Source organism: Pleurodeles waltl, chromosome 11, assembly GCF_031143425.1.
Source record: "Pleurodeles waltl isolate 20211129_DDA chromosome 11, aPleWal1.hap1.20221129, whole genome shotgun sequence".
Classification (NCBI taxonomy): Eukaryota; Metazoa; Chordata; class Amphibia; order Caudata; family Salamandridae; genus Pleurodeles; species Pleurodeles waltl.
In genome coordinates this window covers 898426683-898450277 of record NC_090450.1, presented here as the reverse complement: position 1 = coordinate 898450277, position 23595 = coordinate 898426683, and the positions used below count along the sequence as shown (strand labels likewise).

Genomic DNA, 23595 nt, shown 5'->3' with positions numbered 1-23595 from the left:
CAACTCTGCTCTGCAACATTGTTTCTCTGACTCCTTCCAGCAACTGCAACATTTCCCTTGTGCATCCTCTGAAGGCGGCAAGTCTTCAGTCTGCAGAAAGAAGGAATCTCCCTCAGAGTGAAGGAGTCACTCCCCTTTATCCGCATTCACCAACTGCAATGACAACTGGCTGCGTGGATCCCCTTTCCTCCAGATCTGCTTGGATTCTGCATCACGGGTGGTAGTCTGAAGTGGTCCCCTTGGTCCTATCTGCCAGCTGTCCAACTTTGGAGACCGTAAGTCCTTGCCTCTCCACGCAAGACAGTACCCCGTGCACTGTGCCTCTTGCAGCTACCAAGGCTTGTTGGCATCTCCTCCAAGGGATCTTCAGGCTCCGTGTAGCCCCAAGCCCCAGCACTCTTTCCTGTGACACACAGCCCCCTGCGTCCTTCTCCTGCTATGTGGGACTCCTTCTGTGGTGTGCTGCGTGGGCCTCACTGCGACTCCTGTGTTTGCTGCCTGTGGGTCACCTGTGAGGGCTGCCTCCTCTTCCTGTGAATCTCCTCACTGCTAAGGGTCACCCAGGACTACCCTCCATGGGTTGAGGCCCCCTAGTCCTTGCTGGTCCCTGGCAGCTCTGCGTTTCTTCATCCACGACATTTGTCTTTGCCAGCAACTCTTCAGCTGCTCCAGGGCTGCACTACTGACTGTCTTCATCCACCGTCGACCTGGTCCTGTATCCACAGATGCATGGGTAGTGGCTCCTGCCTCCACTGGGCACTCCAATGTGAACTGGACTTTGTCCCCTTCTTTACCATGTCTTCCTCTTCCAGGATCTACCTTTGGTTGCTTGCAGTCTTGTCTGAGCCTTGCAGTATCCTTCTCTGAAGTCCTTTTGGTGGGTTTGGGGAGAACCAGTTACTTACCTCTTTTCTCCTGGTCACTGGGGGGGGGCACTCTGGTAGTTACCTTGTGGGTTTCCTCGTTCTTCCAGCTCCCTTCTACCGATTCCATTTCCTTGGATGAGGGCCCGACTTTTACATTCCACTTTCTTAGTATATGGTTTGGTCCCTCAAGGCCTTCAGTATTGCCTATTGCTTTCACTGTTTTCTGTTGCATTCTATGCTAATTCTGACTGCTACTGTACATAAAATAGTGTGTTTTTCTTACCTCCATTTGGGGTATTGCCTATATAGTATTTTAGTATTTGTGTCACTAAAATAAAGTACCTTTATTTTTGTAACACTGTGTGGTTCTTTCATGTGTGTGTGTCTGTTGTGTGACTACACTGGTATTGCATAAGCTTTGCATGTCTCCTAGTTACGTCTTGGCTGCTCATCCACATCTACCTGTAGAGAGCCTGGCTTCCTGGGCACTGGCTACATCCTTGGGATTTGTAGAGATGGATTAAATTAATGGAAACGACCAGATTCCAGCCCTGAGGAAGTCAAGTGACGAAACACGTGTTGGCTGTAAGGTCGTCATAAAGAACTTGGATAGTTTTTTCCTTTTGGTTTCCTAGTGGATTTTTACCGGAATACAAGATGATTAAATGATGGGAATAATTGTGTTCAAGCAGAACGGAATATGGACTCGGATGAAATGACTTAAGTATAGTGAATTTAACTCGATTCGGAACACAAATGGACTGATTCAGTTTTGGATTTATATTGAATTTGAGTTGAAAGGTTTTTTTCTTTTGAGAGTTTGATTATTAAACCCGGTTATTGCAATACAAATGTATATGAATAATTGCTATTAATTATTAAGTATTAGGTTTGTTCATAAAAATTCATATTATTACACTAGGGATATATTTAAGAGCAACGGGTGCCACAGTAGGTACACGTAAATGTAATTCTCATCCAAATTATTAAAGCTCCATTCGAATCCATCAAAAAATTGACCTTAAATTTCTCACATGGAAGGTAGCTTTGCAGTTGGCGCTCATGTCAGCTAGAAGAGTGAGTGAGATACAGGTTTTCACAATGCAGGGACCTTGATTAAGTTTCACAGATGATTATGTGATTATTAGGATTAACCCAAGATGCAATCCCAAGGTTCCATCGCAGTTTCAGCTCAGTGAACCGATCACACTACACATGTTTCCGACATCACCAGCATAAAGATCTCTGCATACGCTTGATGTTAAGAGATGCCTGAAATTCTACCTGCATCACACCAAACACATTCTGAAATCTGAGCAACTGTTGGTCGCTTATGGACAAACTCGACAAGGTGCTCCAGTCATGAAAGCAACCATTGTAGGGTGGATTTCTGCCACCATCCCGTTTTGCCACTTAAAAGCTGGCATACCACTTACAGCAAAAGCATGGACACATTCCACGAGGGCAGTTTCCACTTCAGCTGTCCTGTTTGCGGTGTTCTGCTTGAGAAGATATGTCATGGAATCGGCACAGCGCAGTGATGCATCCATTTGACATGCAGAGTTGCGCCATCAATTTCAATAAGGTGAGCGTTGTTAATTTATGTACTTATATAGATAGCTAGATAACTCCATTACCCACCATCCTCAAGGGGTACTTATATTACGAAATGTGTAACTACAATACTGCTTGCCATTCTTATTCAAGCATGTGAATCTATGAAAGATTCAACACCGGAGACGAAAATTAGTTTCAGACCTGTATTATGTACCAGTATTGGTATCTTTCATAGATTCACATGTGACCATTATCCTCCTCCACATATAGAGAGACTCTTTATGTCTGCTCGATATATATCTCACTTGACTGGAGCTTCTGTGATGAGGGTTCTAAAGGGTGCTGTCACCTTATAGGCTGGACTTGGGGTATTTTTTTAAAATGTGAATATGCTGTGAAAGTGAATGGACTTTAACACTGACATGTACGTTTTCAATACTGCTATTTGATTGTATCGTCCGACTCCCACTTCGATTACGGGGAATGTTTCAAGCATGTGAATCTATGAAAGATACCAATACTGGAGAACCGTAGTTACAGGTAAGTAACTAATTTTCTTTTCTGTATTCAATGTATGTAGAGGTGAAGTTAAGAATAACAAATATTTACTTAGCTATATGCACTTGCCTTCACAGTATTTTGGTTCTCGATATTCTCTTCCTGCAATATGTTTGTCTTCGATATTCTGACAGACTATAGGTGAGAGGTTGAGGTGTACTTCATTAACACTCATAGGGCTAATATACTGGTATATCAAGTGGCTCACTCTGTTATGGTCTGCTACCAAAACATGGTTGGTCACGTGCTTATTTGGCTTTTTTTTTGTAATATTGTTTTTTATTGTTTTCCACGTAGTACAACATAAACCTGTAGTCAGAAGTTGCATCACTGAATAGAAAACAGCCAAGTGCCCTCCTTCACCAATGCCTGTTTGGAATTGATCTTGTAGTGGGTGCTGGTATCAACACTGTAAACTGCTGTAATTTTTCATATGTACCCAGATACAATTTTATACATTGTTCACATTATAGTTCCTTACTATTGTTAGTTTAGTATCTCTCAACTACAGGCAAGTGAGCCATACCACTAGGCAACATTAGTGAATAGGGGACACACCAGTGTTCATACGTTTGTTAATTAACAGCTGTAACTTACTAAGTGTCTTGTTCTGTAAAATCATTTTCCCTATACTTTTTTCAATATGATTTAAAACTTACGTTACCTTTAAACATATAACTATCTGAAGATCAGTACTATTTTTTTCCTCCAGACTGCGAGAAGACAATTTAAGGGTGTATGAGAATGTTGGTTTGATTCAACAACAGAAAAGCTTTAGATGAGGGAAGATTCCTTGTGTAATTGTAAAGGTAAGCACTTTTTATTAGAGCACATTGAAATTGATTATTATTATGATTAATTTAAAACGGATGTAAATACCAGGTAACCCAGACTTCACCCCCAGACTTAATTCAACCTCCTTCTGGCACTGGCATAAGGTTGAATGCAGATCTGTAGGTCACTTATTTAATGAAGAGGGTCCTATGCCTTTTGAGCAACTCCAATCGGATCATGCAATACCCAAAACCGAGTGGATACTTTATCTGCAGATTTGGCACTGGGTGATGCACCCATTGAACCATCCAGGAACATAATGGGTCCTTACTAGTTTGGAGAAATGGCTGGTTACCAAAACATCAGACGGACGCCTCATCATGGTACTTTACAGCCTCCTTGGCTCTGACCCAACAAAGGAGCAATCAACAGGCCAGAGGCGCTGGGAGTCCGAGCCAGGACGCACCTTGACCCAGGAGGAATGGAGGGATATCTACTACTGAGCACAACACATTGCCTGCAACACTGCTAGTATTGAGACGGCTACAAAGATCGTCACATACTGGTACCTTACCTCATTCCACCTGTATCGGGGAAACCCCACTTGCAGACCTGAGCATTAGCGAGGATGAGGCGCCCCTGGTACATTGCAACATTTTCTATGGGACTGTCTGAAACTCACTTCCTATTGGACGCAACTGCTAGACACGATTTTCGCTCACCTAAACACACGGCTCCCCCACTTGCCGGCGTACACCATCCTGGGTTTGCCCAACGCTCTTACTTTTTCACTTATATTTGGTGCCCCTTTATCGCTTTACTTTCCACTGAATTCTGAGAACTCGCTGGCCCCATATATCTTTGGATCCTTCACCTAACGGAGGTTCCTGAAGCGGGCAACTAGAAAGACACCGAGTAGATTGGCACTCTGGGAGAGTGGGGAGGATAGACACCCCTACATCCTATTCTTACGCACACTGTAGGTCCCAGGGAGGGAGGGGGGGTTGGGGAAGTTTTATCTCATTCAGTTTAATGTTTCAGAGGATGAGCTGCTTGTTTATGGCACAGCTGAGAATTGTTTTATGTGATTTGAACCATAAATATCAATAAAAACTTAACAGTGAAATTCATGTAATTTACTAACCCTACTCCACACATTGCCTAGAGTATGCACATGGTTTACAGCCTACAGCTTGCTGGAACTCTAAAAGCTAGACCAAGAAGGAGTGGGGGAACACCAGCTGTTCTGTTGACCTGTCAGAGTGGCCTAAATACATGGAACCATGTCTTACTGGTCTAAGGAAACCAGAGCATAATACATAGCTCCCCCCTTCCTTTTCTGAACTCCTCTGAGTACCAGTACCAGTACTTGAATTGTGCACCACTGTGAATTTACTTATTTCTCTCTCTCCCGGCTGTGACATACATAAATTAGACCTATTCATTAGAGGGTTTTGGAAAAAAAACTAAATGGATGTTTATTGCGTCCATACATAGATGGAACAATGAATGTTGTGATTTCTACTTGTTTTTGTCACATACATACAATGTTTCTGAGCCTGATTTCTTGAATGAATTGCAATTTTTGAGTCTGTTTTCAAAGGTAATCTATACAAGTTGTGGTCAAATAGACCCAGTGTTTCTGTGTCAGATTTCTTGAACACATTGCAGTTATTGAGACTGTGTTCAGAGGTAATCTATACAAGTTTTGCTCTGTTCAAATGTAAAACGTTTGTGATCAGGGGACTTCAGTCTTGGCAGATAAAGTGTAGATAATTTATATGACAGGACTGCAAGTTCCACAAGTTATTCCCTAAAATAGTTTCTGTGGCTTGAAATTAATGTGAAATAGTGTTCCAGCGCTTGGATGCAGTACTGTAATTTGAGCAGATTAATCTACAGACTAATTAAATCTGTTGCATTATTATGCAGTAAGCATTAAGTAAAGAATTGATGCTTCATTTAATAGAAGCCTGAAAATACTGAATAAATGAAGAGCTTCAAATTATATGGAGTGTAAAATTAGAACTCTTTAAGCCCTGGTCGGCATTTAAAAAGTAATCTTTCTGTAGAACTGTGGTGTAAATTTTGGAGACTTTGTTTTCTTTCTGTCCTCGGTGGTTGCAATGTTCTAACAGCCATATAGCCTTTCTGCCAAGGGCAGTGCCGGTTGTTAAAGGCCCTCACCCTCATCATATGCCCTCATCGCTCTCGGGTTCAGAGTCTTTAACAACCAGTATAACCATCAGCAGCAGGCCATAAGGCTACATTAGCATGTCCTTGGATGATGAGCGTGCAACTGTGACTAACTAGTTTTTTTACTTTTTTGCAGTGTTAGGACAGGTTTGTAAATATTTATTTCTGAATATGATCCATGCATCTAGAGGCTGTGATTAACTTGTTTTTGTGCTTTGTTTGGTCTTTGTTTACTTTATTGTTTATGTTTAACTATGTCCTATTTGAATGGATTATATTGTAATGGTTGTTAATAAACTTCATTAGTGACATAAGGTTGTTTATAGGGGTATAGGTAGAAAAAAAGATACTTTTTTTATTAAGTCCCCAACATAAAAAAAAAAAAATTTGCATTGATTACTTTCCAAGATTTCTTTTTTCTTTGATTTTACTCCTGGCAAAAGTTACCTATATTACTGGAGTTAAGATAGTTACTCTATTGGCAGCTGTGCACTTGTCCGAGTATTAATATCCTTAATGTTTACAACATTTAAGGGTTACTGACTTTACTGTGAGTAATTGCAAATCAAATATAGTGGTTTAGAGGTTGGGTGGTAATTGATTTAATTGGAGACCAGTAATGCTCATGAATCTCACATAGGTATGTCGCACAAGCTAGCATTTAGTGAATTTTACAGTTTTAAAATTAAGACAAATAAAGCAACAATTTTATAATGAGCACAATGTGAGCTTTAACCTTTCATACATATTTATTCAACTTATAAATTCAAAAAAAGGTAGAATGACCTTTGACAAAAGGAAACTGAAATTGCATCATAGTCACAGGTGGCACAGTATTACATTACTTTTGGCGTTGTGAGCAAGCCACTAGACTGGTGGAAGGTTGAGTCTGGACAAAGGCTGAGAGTAGTTCATATTAAATACATTAGTGTAATACTGGGTTTCTATTGGAGCAGATGGAGGCTGGCAATAGGAGAGGAAGAGTACACTGAAGCTTTTTAAGGGAGGAATGTTAGGACGTACTAAGGTTGATAATGGAGAATTTGTGCTTAAGATGTGGCATGCACACAAAGGAACCTGACATTAGCCTTTTGTCACCACAACCTTTTTGGAGCCGTAGCAGGGGAATGGAAGAACTTTCTGGAAACAGATTGGGGGTAGCCTAGAAGATTCCCCCACTTCTTCAGTATACTCCTGGACCTGTGGTAGACTTAAGAAGGACTGCTTGGACCCCCAGATGACTGCCCCTGTGCTACTAGAGGACTGCCATGCTGCTGCCAGAGGACTGCCCTTCTACTTAAGGCCTGCCTTGCTCCCCAGAGGACTGCCCTGCCGCTAAATGCCTGATTTCCTTTCCCAGAGGCCTGCCCTGCTGCTTGAGGTCTTCATTGTTCTGCAGAGGACTGCTGTACTGCTACTAGAGGATTGTCTTGTTGCTTGAGGCCTCTCTTGCTCCCTTAAAAAACTGCTCTTCTGCTAGGGGCCTGCTTTGGTGCTTGAACCAAAGACTACCAGAGTGACTCCAAGGGCTAGTTGGCTGGCGTCTCTGTGTGTGCTTCAGGACATAACAAGCTCCAAAAGCATTGAGCCGTATACCTGGCCACTGTTGGAGTGAATCCTAATTCCCCAAAGTCCTGGACCCTTGGAAGTGGTGAAGAGGTGCTGCTCATGCCTAACCCTAAAAGTTGGGATTTGGAAACATTTCCACCAAAAAGTGGCAGAAGAACTGACAGAAGACCAAGACCTATCTGCTGATCCACCCAAGGTGCTTTGCCGGTCAGCTTGACTTTGCAGTAGCTCCTGCTCTGTTCTTCTCCACAGCAAACAATTCTGTTCAGTGGGACCTTCGAACGACTGTATACAACTTTGTAGAGTCCTCTTCAACTCTACAAAGCAACTGAACTGCAGCTTCATCATGATGGAGGTTTTCAACTTCCAAAACGTTGCCTAAGTGCAAAGCTAAAAATCTTCACCAAGCTTGACATGCTGACCATTGACAACAACCTCTGTGGCCTGGAAATCTGGCTTCTCCTGCTCAGGCCTTTTTTCTGCCATTTTCAACAGATTCACCAAGACCTTGTCCAGTGCTCCCCAGCAATGGCGATTCCTCCACGGACACACCCTGCTGCCTAGACCCGCTGAGCTACCTTGTCCCGCTAAACCCTACATTCTCCTGGACTTTTCTTCAAAATTTCTTTCAAGTCCAAAGGTAAGTAGAGGCCAAACCCGATCCGCCTCTTGGATCTGATCCACGCTCCACCGTGGTCAGCCTTAACTTGTGACTTTGACCAGGTCTCATGTGACCATTTACCTTTACTTGGTGCTTTGATCTTTAAGGAGCGATTTTACTAAAAACTTTAAAAATGTTTACCTCTGGATCTGCAGGTTGGATTTAATTCATTTTGGTGTAATTGTATTCAATGAAAGGTTCTGTATTTTTAAATTGGTTTAGGATTGATTTTTCTTATGTTATGGTTTCACATTTTGTTTCTGTGCTGTGTAAATACTTTAAACTTTGCCTGACTGCTTTTGTAGCTGTCTACCTGAGAATTAAGCACAGATTAATTTAGTGATTTTTGTGGTTGCTGCTTGAGCAGAGTTATCACCCCGTCACCCTGCTCAAAAACTCAATTTCTCTCTCTCTCACACACCCACACACACTTTCTCTCTCTCTAGTTCTCTGATCCAGCCTCTCACTTATCCTCTCCCATTTACCCTCTGTCATCCTTTTCTCTTGAGCCTCATCCCTTCTGTTCTCTCTTCTTTCCTTAATCCTATACTTCATCCTCTACATTTCATCCCTTTCATTTTCATCCAGTCAGGATTTTTTTTTGCATTATAGAAGTTTTAATAATGGATGAATAAATACAAACGTACAAATGCCAGAGTGGAAAGACAATTACTCATTGGAAGTTGGCCGCCAGCCTTTCACAATATCAGTTAGGGGTTGCTTGCCCTTTGCAACCCCTGACACTGCCTTTGCGACCCCCTGTCCTCAGAGGTGGCAAAATTAATTTTGCCACGAATAGAGGGGCAGCTCGTATTACCAGTGTCAGGCTTCAACCTCCTTATCTACTTATTTTTATTACATTAATAGTGATTAATAACATTCTCTGTTAATGTAATAAAAAAGTGGAACAGCAGGATCTGGAATGCAACCTCCCCTGGCATCCTAGGTAAGTGAATTTAAAATACTTTTTAGTATATTTACATGTGTGCATGAGGGTGAGAGAGTTTGTATTTACATGTGTGCATGAGGGTGAGAGAGAGTTTGTGTGAGTGAGTGAGTGTATGTGAGTATGAATGTAGTATGTGGGATAGCGCATGTGCGTGAGTGAGAATGTATAAGTGGGTCAGAATAAAAGTGAACAAGAGAATGAGTGAGTTAGCCTAAGAGTGAGTGCAATTGTTTTGATGTCATCAATCAATCAATACATTTGTTGAGCGCGCTACTCACCCGGTAGGGTCTCAAGGTGCTGTGGTGGGGTGCTACTGCGCAAAGAGGCAGGTCTTGAGGTGCTTCCTGAAGGGCAGGAAGTCCTGGGTCTTGCGTAGGTTGGTGGGGAGGGAGTTCGAGGTTTTGGCGGCGAGGTGGGAGAAGGACCTGCCGCCGTATGTGGTGCGGTGAATGCGAGGGACGAAGTTGGCGGAGTGGAGCTGGCGTGTCGGGATGTGGAAGTTAAGTCGATCGTTGAGGTAGGCAAGTCCGGTGTCGTGGAGGGCTTTGTGAGCGTGGAATAGGATTTTGAAGATGATCTTTTTGTTGATGGGTAGCCAGTGTAGGGTTCTGAGGTGGGTGGAGATGTGTTTGTGGCGAGGGAGGTTGAGGATGAGACGTGCTGAGGTGTTCTGGATGCGCTGGAGTTTTCTCTGGACCTTGCCCGTAGTTCCCGCGTAGAGGGTGTTGCCATAGTCCAGTCTGCTGCTGACGAGGGCGTGGGTGACCGTTCTGGTTTCTACGGGAATCCACCTGAAGGTCTTGCGAAGCATACAAAGGGTGTTGAAGCATGAGGACGAGATGGCGTTGACTTAATGGGTCATGGAGAGAGTATAGGCTAGTATGAAGCCGAGATTGCGTGCGTGCGTGCGTGCATGCGTGCGTGGGTGGTGGGTGTCGGGGGAGGCCACAGGGTGGCCGGCCACCAGGACTCATCCCATGCTGACTTGTTGGGTCCGAAGATGATGATGTCGTTTTTTTCTGGGTTCAGCTGGAGGTGGCTTGCTGTCATCCAGTTAGCGATGGCGAGAAGTCCGGTGTGGAGGTTGTTCTTGGCGGTTGCAGGGTTCCTCGTGAGGAAGAGGATAATGATGTTGAAGCCGTGGGGTCGGACGATGCTGGCGAGAAGAGCCATGTAGATATTGAAGAGGGTGGGGCTGAGTGAAGATACCTGGGGGACTCTGCATATGGGCTTGGTGGCCTTTGACCGGTACGGGGGGAGGCAAACTCTATGTGTTCTTCCGGAGAGGAAGGAGGTGAGCCAGTCCAGGGCTTTGTGGCGAATTCCGACATCGAAGAGGCATGTGCGAAGGGTTTGGTGGCATACGGTTTCGAAGGCTGCGGAAAGGTCGAGAAGGATGAGGGCAGCCGATTCACCTTTGTCAAGCCTGGTCCTGATGTCGTCGGTGCAGGCGATGAGGGCGGTCTCAGTGCTGTGGTTTTTGCGGAATCCAGACTGGGAGACGTTGAGTAGGCTGCTGTCCTCCAGGAAGCTGGAAAGTTGCTTGTTAACTAGCTTCTCTATGACCTTCATGGGGAAGGGAAGTAGGGAGATAGGTCGGTAGTTTGTGAGGTCTTCGGGGTCGGCTTTGGGATTTTTGAGCAAGGCGTTGACTTCGGCGTGTTTCCAGCTTTCCAGAAAAGTGGCGGTGTCGAAGGAGCTGTTGATGATGGTCTGGAGCTGGGGAGCGATGATTTGGCTGGCCTTATTAAAGACGTGGTGAGGGCAGGGGTCTGTTGGAGAGCCTGAGTGGATGGTGCTCATGGTTTTGGTGGTTTCTTCATCGTTGGTGGGGGTCCAGGTGCTCAGTACATTGGTGCAGCAGGGTGCAATGGGGTTGACCGTGTCAGTGGTGGTGGTGGTGGGGGACGGCGTTGCAAAGCTTCCATGTATGTCTGCGATCTTGCGGTGGAAGTAGATGGAGAGAGAGTCGCAGAGGTCTTGTGAGTGAGGAGGGTCGATGGAGCAGGATTTGGGGTTGGTGAGTTCCTTGATGATGTTGAATAGTTCCTTGCTGTTGTGTGCGTTGTTGTCTATGTGCTCTTTGTAGAAGGGTCTTTTGGTGGTCCGGATGAGCTGGTGGTGTTTGCGCATGGCTGATTTGAGGGCGGTGAAGTTGCTCACTGATTGTTCTTGGCGCCAGGTTTTCTCAGTTTTCCAGCATTCTCGTTTGGAGGCCTGAAGTTCTGCGGTGAACCAGGGAGCTTTCTTGTTGATGCAGGTGTTGTTGGTTTTCTTGAGTGGAGCAAGGGTGTTGGCACAGTAATCAAGCCATCGTTTGAGGTTGAGGGCTTCGGTGTTGGGGTAGTTGGTTTTGGGTAGTGGGGATTGGGCGAGGTTGGAGATCAGCTGTTCCTTTGAGATCTTGTTCCACTTGGGGTGAGGGATCGGATGTTGGTGGTGGTGGGTGGTGGGCTTCAGGAAGGAAAAGGGAACGCAGTGGTGGTCGGTTCAATGGAGTTTGTGGTGTGAGTGAAGGTGATGTGGCTGCTGAAGGAGAATATAGTGTCAAGCGTTTGCCCGGCTGAGTGGGTGGGTGAGGTGACCAGTTGCTTGAGGCCGAGGTTTGCGAGGTTGTCCAGCAGGGCAGTGGAGTTACAGTCGCTGGTGCTCTCCAGGTGGAAATTTAGGTCGCCGAGGAGCAGGTAGTCCGGGGAGGCGAGGGCGTGGGAGCTGATTGCGTCGGCGATGGTGTTGCAGAATTGGGGGCGGGCCTGGTGGTCTATAGACAAGGGTTCCTCTCAGGGTTCCTCTCAGGGTGGTGTTGGCGTTGATGTGTATCTGAAAGTGTAGGTGCTCTGCGGCATTCAGGGTGTCGTTGGTGAAGATCCTGGTGGAACTTCTGTATACTATGGCGATTCCTCCTCCTGGTTTGTTGATACGGTCTCTTCGGGTGATCTTGTATCCCTCCGGGATGGCTATGGCGATGTCTGGTTCAGATGAGGGGTTCATCCATGTTTCAGTGAGGAAGGTGATGTCAGGGGAGGCTGTCGTGAGTAGGTGCCAGAGCTCAATGCCGTGCTTGTGGATGGAGCGGGTGTTAAGGAGGATGCATCTGAGATGGTTGGGGGGTCATGAGGATTAACGTCATGTGACATCATTAAGGTCAAAGAGTGTATGATGTCTCTTCCGCTACCCGTGGCATTTTGGTGATCAACACCCATGCAGCCTTTAGTCATTGTTAATGCGTTTTCATTTGTTATGGTTTTTGTAAATTTTAGTTGTGGTAGCTGCAGGACCCTCACCAGTAAAGGAAAAAAAAGCTTAGCTAAAGCAAAATATTTTTTGGGCCTCAAAAAACACATATTGGCCAGTAGAATGTCGCCACTCACAGTGAAGCTAGCCAGTTGCTGAAATGGGCTAATCATTGCACTGTGCTGTGGGCAGAAGAAATAAACAGCAACAAACATATTGATATGAAAGGGTAGCAGTAAGCCCCCTTAAGAGATTATAAATCGTAAATTGAAATGGTCTTCTTTTACGCCAGACCTAAAAATGAACTGAATAATGTCCATGCACCTGGGTAGAAATAAATGTGGACTGTTCCCCATGCATCCCCCTTCCTATCTCACTGGCCTCATTGTCTATCTGCCTTGCCCTCTGCCTCTCACTTCCTGTTCGCACTGTAGCACTTCGTTCCCCTTGTCCTCAGGTTTCACCTCACTACACAACCCACCCTCCCACCCCCACCTGTAGGTTCTCACTCTTGTAATCCCTCTTCCTTTACTTATTTTAGGTTGCCCTGTGTCTGGAAGTAGCCATATGTTTCATTTAATTAACCCCTATGTTATAAGTTGTAAATGAAAATGCAAAACTAAAAAAAAATCCATCATGCAAAGGGATACATATTTGGATATTCTACTTTTGCAGCATGAATCCTTTTCTGAATTCACATGATGTGCATTATTCCGCCACTTAGTGGTTGGGTCCAGAATTTTCTCCTCTGTTCCCCCCAATTTGGGCATCGTCGACCACCATTTGTTGTTTGGTCCATCCCCTGCATGACATCAGATGGCACCCCAGAAGTTCATGTGTGTAGTAGCCATCTTCAGAGATTCTTTTTTCCGCCGTTGGGTCTGGAAGCAAAAGGAGGAGCTCCGACGTTTTTGACACAACTTCGAAAAAATCAAAAGAAATCCAAGCGTCTTTTCAGGAAGATTTCGCAGAATGATGGAAGTGAAGAGTGACCAGGGGAAGGAGAGAGCAGAACACATCCCTCGACGGGTGTCACCCACAGAATTCGAAAATGGCAGGAGACTGAAGCAAGTTAAGGGTCATGGAAAACACCCTATTTAAATTCTCCCCGAACTGCCACCACAAATTTGCCCAGTGCGACCCCCTCTAAATCCTCAACCGCTACATACCGAAAGACCACAGGGATGAGGGCTGCAAAGCCTCTGCCGCTTTTGTACCCAAAACTCTCAGGGCACGTTGAAGGCAGAGAGAGGAACACCACACAACAATGCAGAGTCAAAAACATCAGGAGTCGCTAAGGGAATTAGGCCTATCCAGCGACAAAGAAGAACAGACCTAAGGCGCAGAGTCGACCCAAGGAGGGGTGCACATAGAACTTGTCAAAGGGGACGCCGAGAAAAAACTCCCGCTGAAGAAATTGACAAAGGACGTTGAAAGAAAGCCCGAAAAGGGAAAGAGATCGCTGAAGTCCTTGGAGGAGAAAATCCCCGAGAAGCACCACCATAAGGCAACCCTGACGACCAAGAAAGTGACAATCGAAGGCCAGCCACAAACAAGAGAGCCCCACAGACCCCAGACCAGGGATACCAAAGAAGGCTGGGCGCTGAAACAGGCAAAACCCTCCACAGAGAAAAAACCTCAAAGCCGTCGAAGGAAGAACAAACATCGCTGAAAAAATTACCATTGACGAAAAGGCATTGGAGGTGTAGAAGAAAAGGCGTCAACTAGAGGCTGAAATGGCAGCGCTCCCATAACAAAATTTTTTGTTTGCTGCACTAAATCAATTCAGAATCCCACCAAAACCCTTGACAACCACAGACTTTGAGGAGGAGACTGCGCTCGACACCAGCAACCACCGAACCTCACGAAGAAGAGGCAGAGGAGGACTTCTACGACCCCAAAGGGTAGGAATCAACAGGGAGTTTCGAGGATGACTGGAATGACCTCGAAACAGAGAGCCCAGAAGAGGAGGTCGACAGCTACCCCTCAAAGCCTTCTCCCCCTGACAACATCACATGTTACAACAACCTAATGAAGCGGGCAGTGAACACATATGAGTACTCTTAGAAGAAGAGATGGGAGACCCCTGCTTCCTATTGGAAACTCTCATGCCATCAAGAAAAGGAAACATTTATCTCACCATGTTACCCAGGCATACTGGGCCAGGGTAAGGAGACCTTCAAAGAACTGGCTGCAGAAAAGGGGTGACACCAAGAGTTGAGAAAAAATACAAACCCTCTCCAAAGGACCCCAAATACTTACAAAGGAACTCAGTGTTGGACTCTATCATCGTTACAAATGCAAGAAGGAGGAGCAATGCACACACCTCCACAGGCCCCCCCTCCTGAAAGGGAAAGCTAGAGGCTGGACATGGTAGGGAGAAAGATGGAGAGGGAAGCAGCAACACAGTGGCATATAGTGAACTCCAACACCCTTCTCAAAAGATATGGCCATCAGCAGTGGGACGAAATCGAGGGTCTAATGAAAAAGCTTCCGAAAGGGGTGCAAGAAAAGGCCAAAGGCAATCATCCAAGCAGAGAAAACCAACGCCTGCCGTAAATCGGAGCTGGACGCCGCCGACACAGCCAGTAGGCAAATGTGCACAGGGACAACTCTGAGGAGATATGCATGGGTCAGAATATCCTGTTTCAAGCCAGAGGTACAGGCCTCCATCATAAACAAGCCCTGGTGAGGCCTTATTCAGCCAAGAGTTGGATGAGTCCTTGCAACAAATCAAAAAGGACAATGAAACAGCATAGGCAACGGGTGCACTACAATACAGAGGCAGCTTCAGTAGGGGAGGAAACACCATCAGAAGAACCACCGAAAGGGGAACCTTTGCGTCAGGGCAACAGCAGTAGCAGCCACCCCGTCCCCCAGGTGAGTACTCAGCAGACTGGCCAACAGGCCGCATACCAGCAATGGCAACACCCCGCAAGACAGCCATTTCGAGAGAGAGGGAGAACAAAGGGCCAACCACCCAGAGGAGGAGGAACAGACAAGTGACTCAAATACCCCCAAGCCCACACACAACACTGGTGGGGGGTAGAATAGCACAATATCCACAACAATGGAAGAAATTACTATAGATAATTGGGTTTTAAACATGGTATGCCATAGCTACTGTATAGAACTCTCAAATTTACCACCACCAAACCCACAAAAGAAGAAAATATATCAGAGAACAGAAGTGGTACAACTAAAGAAAGATGTGAAAGAACTTCTGCAAAACAAAGCAATTGGAAGAGTGCCAAAAGAGGAATTTAGCAAGGGAAACTATTCACCCTACTTCCTGGTACCAAAACAAGACCTTACACTAAGGCCAATCCTGGACCTCAGATTCATAAACAAATGTATCTGCACACAACATTTCAAGATGACAACCCTACAGGATGTAATCCCACTTCTGCAAAAGGGAGACTATATGGCAACCATAGACCTACAGGACGCCTATCTGCACATACCTGTAAACCAGCCACACAAAAGATACCTCAGATTCGTAATCAGAAGGGTTCACTACCAATTCAAGGTCTTTCCCTTAGGAATTAAGTCAGCACCAAGGGTTTTCACTAAATTCCTGACGACAGTTGCAGCATTTCTAAGAAGGAGGGGGATTCACGTATACCCCTACCTGGACGACTGGCTAAAAAGGCACATACAAAAGAAAAATGTCAAAGGGATACCCAAACAGTGATCACAACCCTACAGAGGCTAGGTTCAGCATAACTTACAAAAAATCATCCCTAAAACCACAGCAGGAAAATATCTTCCTAGGAGCCAAACGGGATGCAAGGAAAGCACATGCTTACCCTACCTGGAGGAGAGTAAAGGCAATCGCAGAGCAAACTCGCTTTTACCAGAAGGGGCGACCTCTGACAGTGAGGACAGTCATAAAGCTAATGGGCATGATGGCATTATGCATCCCCCTCATAATCCATTTGAGACTCCACATGTGATCATTCCAGTAATAGTTAGGCAACACCTGGTCACAAACTACCAGGAGTTGGGAGGATCTGGTGGTTGTAACTGAGTGAATACAGAAGGAGACACAGTGGTGGACATCCAAAGACAACCAGGGGAAGACCTTACAAGACAGCAACTTTCTTGGTCACCATCACAACAGATGCTTCCCAGAAGGTCTGGGTAGCACACAAAAGCAACTTAAGAATTCGAAGCCCATGAAACAAGACTGCTGCGACAATGCACATCAATTTCCCATAGATGAAGAAAACAGTACTAATCCAAACAGAAAATACAGCAAAAGTGTTCTATCTGAACAAACAAGGGGCACAAAATCTGTTACCCTAATCAAACTAGCCCAAGAAATGTGGAAGTGGGCGATACCACAAGGGATCAACTTACAAAACAGTCCACCTATCAGGGAAGGACAACATAGAGGCAAACAGATAGGAAAGCAGCACACATGAATGGGAGATAAAACAAATGACCCTAGAAAAAATCTTCAGGGCTCGGGACACACCAACAATCGATTGTTTTCGCATCAGCAGAAAACAAAAAATGGCAATTCTTTGCCTCCAGGTTTCCATACCACCAGTCAAAGGGGAATATGCCCTGCCACTAAACTGGTCAGTGAGATTTGCCTACACCTTTTCCCTGATTCCCCTAATACTGAAGGTACTGGAAAAGTCCAAGGAACCAGGGGCAAACCTCATACTAATAGCTCCTCAATGAGCCAGACAAGCATGGTATTCAAACCTACTCAAACTGTCCAAGGGACAGATGATGAAGATCAAAGTGGAATGGGACCTACTCACAGTGCAGAATGGGCGAGTGTTCCACCCGGAACAGCAACACTCAGTACAGCAGATTGACACCTGAATACATAGAATTCGGACACCTAAACCTACCACCTGGGGCCATGCAGATACTAAAGGAGTCTAGGAAACTAACAGCAAGAAAATGCTACACATCAAAATGGAAAAGATACCTCCTATGGTTCACAGAGAATAATACCCCAGAAGCAATATCTAGGCAAGACAGAGTAATAACCTATCTTGTGCACTTGCTGGACAGCAGAATCAACTACTCTTCTCTCAAGGTGTAATTGTGGCCTATAACAGGGGAGTGTTATGTGAATGTTTTTTCACAGCACCTTTTATAAATAGGTTTCTGGAGGGATCAAAAAGAATCGCCTTTCCAAGATTGGCACCAGCCCCAAAGTGGAACTCAAAATCAGTATTGACACAGCTGATGATAAAACCATTTGAACCCATGCACAAAGCTGAACTCCAATTTACTGCATTAAAAACTGCCTTTCTGATAGCTATCACATCGCTACGAAGAGCAAGCGAGATTCAAGCGCTAACAATACAGAAACCATACATGCAAATGCACAAAGAGAAGATGGTTCTCATGGTTCTCAGAGAAAACCCCCAATTCCTGCCTAAAGTGGTGAGCAAATTCCAGACCATCCAGTTGTGGGTATTCTTTAAGAACCCACAAACACAATTGGAAAGAAAATTACATATCCTGGATGTAAGGAGGGCACTCGTATCCTACTTGGTGGAGGCCAAGCAGTTCCGTAAAGGGAACCAACTATTTGTTTTATATGCCAGATCCAGTAAGGGATCCCGAGTCACAAAGGGGACTATCGCATGATGGACCATGGAGACAATCCAAACATGCTACGCATTGGCTGGCAAACACCTACCTCACTGACCGAAAGCACACTCAATTAGGAAAAAGGGCGCAATATTAACACATTCATGGTAAATGTGCCCATAAACACTATGTGCGCAGCAGCAACATGGACATCCACACACATTCACAAAACATTATTGTGTGGACATCCAAATGCATAAAGAAGCCCAAGTGGGACAGAAGGTACTACAGCACCTGTTTTCAAGCTCATCATTACACCTCAACCAACCTGAAGAAAGGGGAAACCGCTACACAATCTAATGCAAAGCATGTGAATCCTGGAAAGGATTCATGCAGCAAAATGAAATGATTACTTACTAGTAGGAGTAGTTTTGCAGCTTGAAGTGTTTTCTGGATTCACAGGCAACTCACTCACCTCCCCAGAAATGAGAACAGGACAAAGAGGTCTTACGTACATAAAAGCAAGCACAAAAAGGAGAAAGAAAAAGGAGAAAAGGAGGACACAATGAAAAAAGAATGTGAAGATGGCTACTACGCAAATGAACTTTTGGGGCGCTGTCTGAGGTCATGCAGGGGGCAGACCAAATGGTGGTTGACGCCCAAAGGGGGGAAAAATAAATAAATAAGACAATTCCAGACCAAAACCGCCTGATGGCGGAATAATGCACGGCGTGTGAATCCAGAAAACTCTTCAGGTCGCAAAACTACTCCTACTGGTAAGTAACTATTTTGTAATATGACTAATATAACTTAGCTTCTTCTATTCCTCAGCTGTCTATCTCTTCCTCATTCACAGTTCCTCCGTTCATTATTACTTTCTCCCTTACTTTCACTCCGTTTCTTTTTTTTCTCCTGCATGTTTCCTTCATTCTATTTCTCCTCCCTCCACCTTGTCTTCTCTCTTATTTTCACTTTCCTGCTACTTGTTCTGTCTTTGCTGGTCTCTTTTAACACCTTCTGTCGTGCCTGTATTGCTCTTGAACACCAGCAACTAAAATGCTCCTGTAGAGCATGTGATTGACACTTCACATTGTATTGATTGTGTTCCGCTTGGCACCCATAATTTTGATGTTTTCCAGGTGGCTGCCTGTTCATCCAATCTTACTTCCTAGACTTTTCAGATTGGTGTCAGGGGCAAGAGCCTGCTTTTACCCCCTTTCCCAAATATTGCATCCGGTGGGTTGTTGAATGGACATTCTGAGGGCGAACTTGTCACAATGAGAAGCAGCGGTCACAGCTACTTTGTAAAATGTGTGCATTTTATAGGTGTCTGTTCTTCATTCTAAATGTTAAGAAAGTATGTTATGTAGATATTTCCTTTTTTTTAATCACAAAGTACCTTCCAGTAATGATATGGATGAGAGGTGGGTGGAAAATCAGCATCAAATAAGTATAAAGGTGGCAGTGACAGTCACATGTATTCTTCACAATGTACTAACTTTTTATCTTTTCTTCACACCAGAGCCTAATTTTGTAAAATTGTCCAGAAAGTGAAGAAGGTGGTGAGAGAAGTTTCACATGAAGAGTGAACTTTCATGGATTGACACTGTTCCCACAAATGCTGTTAAACCCTGCAGCCATATTACAGAACTGAAGTCCATGTAGAAATTCGTTCTTAGTACGCCCTGATTTCCAGCTGCTCATTTTCCAGACACTAAAGTAAAACGCCGGCTCAGCAAGGTAGACAACAATATTTTGTGGGAACTTTCAAATCCGGCGATCAGTGCACATTGGCATTTTTCCCAAATTGTATTTTATTTCACCTTTTAATTTTCATGATTGTTTTGTCCCTTCTTTTTGGAGCACATTTTTCTTTTTTTCTTTTTCTTTTCGGGAAATTATTAATGTAGGAATCTGCGATATGGAATGTACAGATCTTATGGGAACACGTTTCTTTTTACTGTTTGTGATGCTGACAGAGTTATAAGACTTGAAGTCAGTATCCTATGACCTTTGTGAAAAAAGTGATCACCTGTGACTTTACAATTAATACTTATTTACCAGGGTAGAACATTATTGCATGGCCAGTTGTTGCAAACTACCTTTTTGGGGCCATATGAAGCAACCATTGAATATATGAAGGTCCTTTATTGGCATCTGCTGATTTGTGTGTTCTTCAAACTACGTGGAAATGAATCGTACAGGCAAAGGCAGCAAATCTTTGGCACAGCATCGTAACCCTTTCCGAGGATTTTTAATCCTTCCAGATAGCACCCAACACCAATTATGAAGCAGGTGCTGATGCTGCCTCTTGAGGACTTGACTATTTATATGCATTGATATTGATGAATTGAGCAAGAGTTTCAATGCACTGAAGCAGTGGAATGTTTTCCCCTTTGTTTCATTTAGAGGAGCATGTTAACAAACATGAGCAAACTCTTTACATGTTAAAGCCATTGCTTCTTATTGCATCTTACCTGACTCTTATTAAATATGTTGTAAGGTATAAAAGCTCTTCATGTGCCATTGGGGATACACTACTTTCAATTCTTCAAGCACTTGAATGTCGCCTTTGTGAAAAAGGCCACATGTAAGAAGCAATTGCTGTTGGTTGCAGCAAATTCAATTTACTTATTGGATTTGGTGGCTCCACCACATAATTTTGTACCTAAAGTGCCTTTTAAAGTCACAGCCTACCTTTAGCTCATGCTTGCTTCAACAGAGGTCTATCCTTACTTGATATATTTTGGGCCATATTAACAGTATGTGAAGACCGAGAATGTGATTACTGCTATACTCTTCTATGTGAAGGGTGGATTACTGCATAACTAAAAAATATGTAGTTACTATGTTGGGCTGCTCAGAAGCAATTGTTATCTTGCTTACAGAACTTGTTGGTAGCAAACACATTTTGATTTCTGTTCTACTTTAGGGTGCTGCACAGTATCATATTTTCCATATTTCTTTATTGAAGTTAACACATTTTTAATGCATCTTTCTTTATGGCAGGACATGTTATTTTCTCCATGTTCTTTGCTAGAGTATATTTTACATTTTTAACCTTATGGGTCACCTGCATACCAGCATATTTTTTACAACAATGTTTATTATAAAATACTGACTGTAAAGTGTAATCCATAAATAATAGCCATTCTTTGATGCTGCAAAGTCAGCTGTTATGTTGTTTGGAATGTGGTGGCAGTAAGAATTGAATCCTTATGATTGGTGATTGTTTTATTCAGTCATGAATTTTATGTTAAAAGGTTTCTGTAAGCTTTCTCTTTACTTATCAGCTGTACTTGCTTTCCTGTCTGAATCTAAGCTTGGTAATGATTCTGTCTGAAAAGGTGTAATGGTGTTAAAAGTACACAGTGATGACAAATTTTACTTTTTTCCAGAGCAGCTCATGAAATATTTGTAGTCAATATGATCTACACATTCTTTTAGTTCTATACGTGTACTCTTTGTTAGGTACAGACTTTATTTAAGCCATATCCATTCACATTTAGATCCTCAAACAGAAATGCTAGGTGCTGAAATTAAAACATAAAAAAATGATTGTTGAGTAAATGTGGTGGGTGAGGCCTTGTGGGTAATTGATGGATCAAAATAAAGAAAATCATTGAATGTAATATTCTGATTTTAAATGTGTATATGAAGGGGTCTTCATATTTTTTTTATTAACAGGTCATTATTTTTTTAATAGTGACTAATTCTTCTTTGAATGTGGCAACTTTCCCAAATGAATCAGATGGGTCATGGCATACATAAGTCACAATAGAGTTTCACTTTCTTGATAAGTACAATACCTGATAACGAATCATTTGTGTATGTGTTTGGTTGAGCTCGGCACTGTAGAGAACCCAGCCTGATAGAAGGTGATATACCCAGAATACATCAGTTTCAACAATCATACAGTGGAGTATTACTTATTGTGAAAAATTCAGTTATGATGGTAATAGCTAACATATTTTCCAGACTGATTCTGTGCTCAGCCATTCTAAAAACCACAGTGTCTTAGAAGTTGCAGCTCTTTGCCTTTTAAACCAGTACTATAAACACCAAACATCAATTTACATTCTTTATTTGAATTGCACTGTAAATAATTGAAAGCATGTATGCCATGCTTTGGCAGATGTTGGAGACTCCAGTAATGGTTTTCTTGTGTGACATTATTATTTTTAAGTACTTGTCATATGAGCATTCAAATTTCTAGCACTTTCAAAAGCAAAAGGGATACCGTTCTGAAGTACTTGGCCATATAAGTGCACTCTACACTACAGGGATATTCAAATTCCCTCTGCACAATATGTTTTAACCACATATGATTTTACATTTCAGTTAATATTTTTGGTATCTCTTTACTATCCTATTTGTTTTGACTGTTTCTTTCTCTGAAGGTAATTTTGTTGGAAACTATAATTGCAACCCAATCTGTTCTCTCTCTTTTAAAACATGTTCCTTTATTGTGGGCAGTCTAAATGTTAAAAAAGCTATGCGGTAGGTACTAAGACAGTGTTTTACATGACTTTATCATTCAATGCTTGTTAATATATTCCGATTCAATATTGGAAAAAATGAAATCATTGCATTTTGGCAGTTGTTGTGTCACCGTTGTGATTATGGAAGAATTTTGAAAAAAGATCATGGTTGTAGAATACGTGACTTTTTTCTTCAACTGTATGAGGTATTGTACCAGAGTATTAGATGAAATATTATATTTTATTAAACAATTCTGTCCTTTAAAAGGAATACAGTTTGGATGTCATCGATTTGATGTGAATCATGTAAATGTTGATAATTGTATTAATAAGCGCTGTATTATACATTGTGTTTCATAAAAAAACTGCATCACTTATTGCCTTTTTGCCTACATACAGAACATTATGTAATCCGTTCAAAATTGTGAACATGCCATTAAAATTTAGTTTACGTATAGAAACTTTAGTGGATGTGCATTTATTCATCTGTGCCTTGCTTCTACACATTTTGTTGCTTGATTTATTGCATTTGTATTATACTACTATGATTGCATTTGTATTATACTACTATTTCATTTCCACTGCTTTATCGTTTAATAGAAGTATGATCATGTTGTAATCAGTATCTTAGCTAGAAAATAGAAATACCAATAATTTGGTTGTCAGAGATTATTTTTGAGTCAAACAGTCAGATTCACAAAATAATAGAAAAACTCCTAAATTGCTTTAGATGCACTCATTTTTTTCAGGAAACATTCTGCCTTATTTGGTATTCTCACTGAATTGCAGGAGCTGTTAAGAAAATTCAGCATATTTGTACATTCCTTTAAATAGCATAATGTGTAAGTTTCTGCATTAATAATTAAAACATGTTTAGTTTTGCATGGTTATATTGAAGATAAATGTACATTTGCACACTTTCAAATTGAAGAATCCCATTCCTCTGCACCTGTATTGATTTTGTTGATGTTGACTCCCACCATGGATTTACACTTCCTGCCCTGGACAGGTGTAAATATGCTTGAGTTTACCATCTGAAAACTATCTGCAAATGGTTGGTGAATATGCACAAACTTGCATGTTTGATGGTGCTCACTAGCTATTGCTTCTGACCCTTCAGATTTTGGAAATCAAAAGTTACTTTCACCTTAACAAGCATATGTTTTTTTAGCCAAAAGTTGAACTTTC

At 43.0% G+C, this 23595-nt stretch overlaps 1 protein-coding gene across 1 annotated transcript in view; it reads left to right on the top strand.

Annotated features, from left to right (window-relative positions):
• The window catches only part of PTPN11 (protein tyrosine phosphatase non-receptor type 11), a 477212-nt gene extending 454344 nt beyond the window's left edge, over positions 1-22868 (top strand). Inside the window, exons 15-16 of the mRNA XM_069214808.1 lie at positions 3694-3790; positions 19449-22868. Coding sequence (XP_069070909.1) covers positions 3694-3763 — 70 coding nt within the window. The 3' untranslated portion in view covers positions 3764-3790; positions 19449-22868. The remainder of the gene's footprint in view (positions 1-3693; positions 3791-19448) is intronic.
• Positions 22869-23595: the final 727 nt, after the last annotated feature.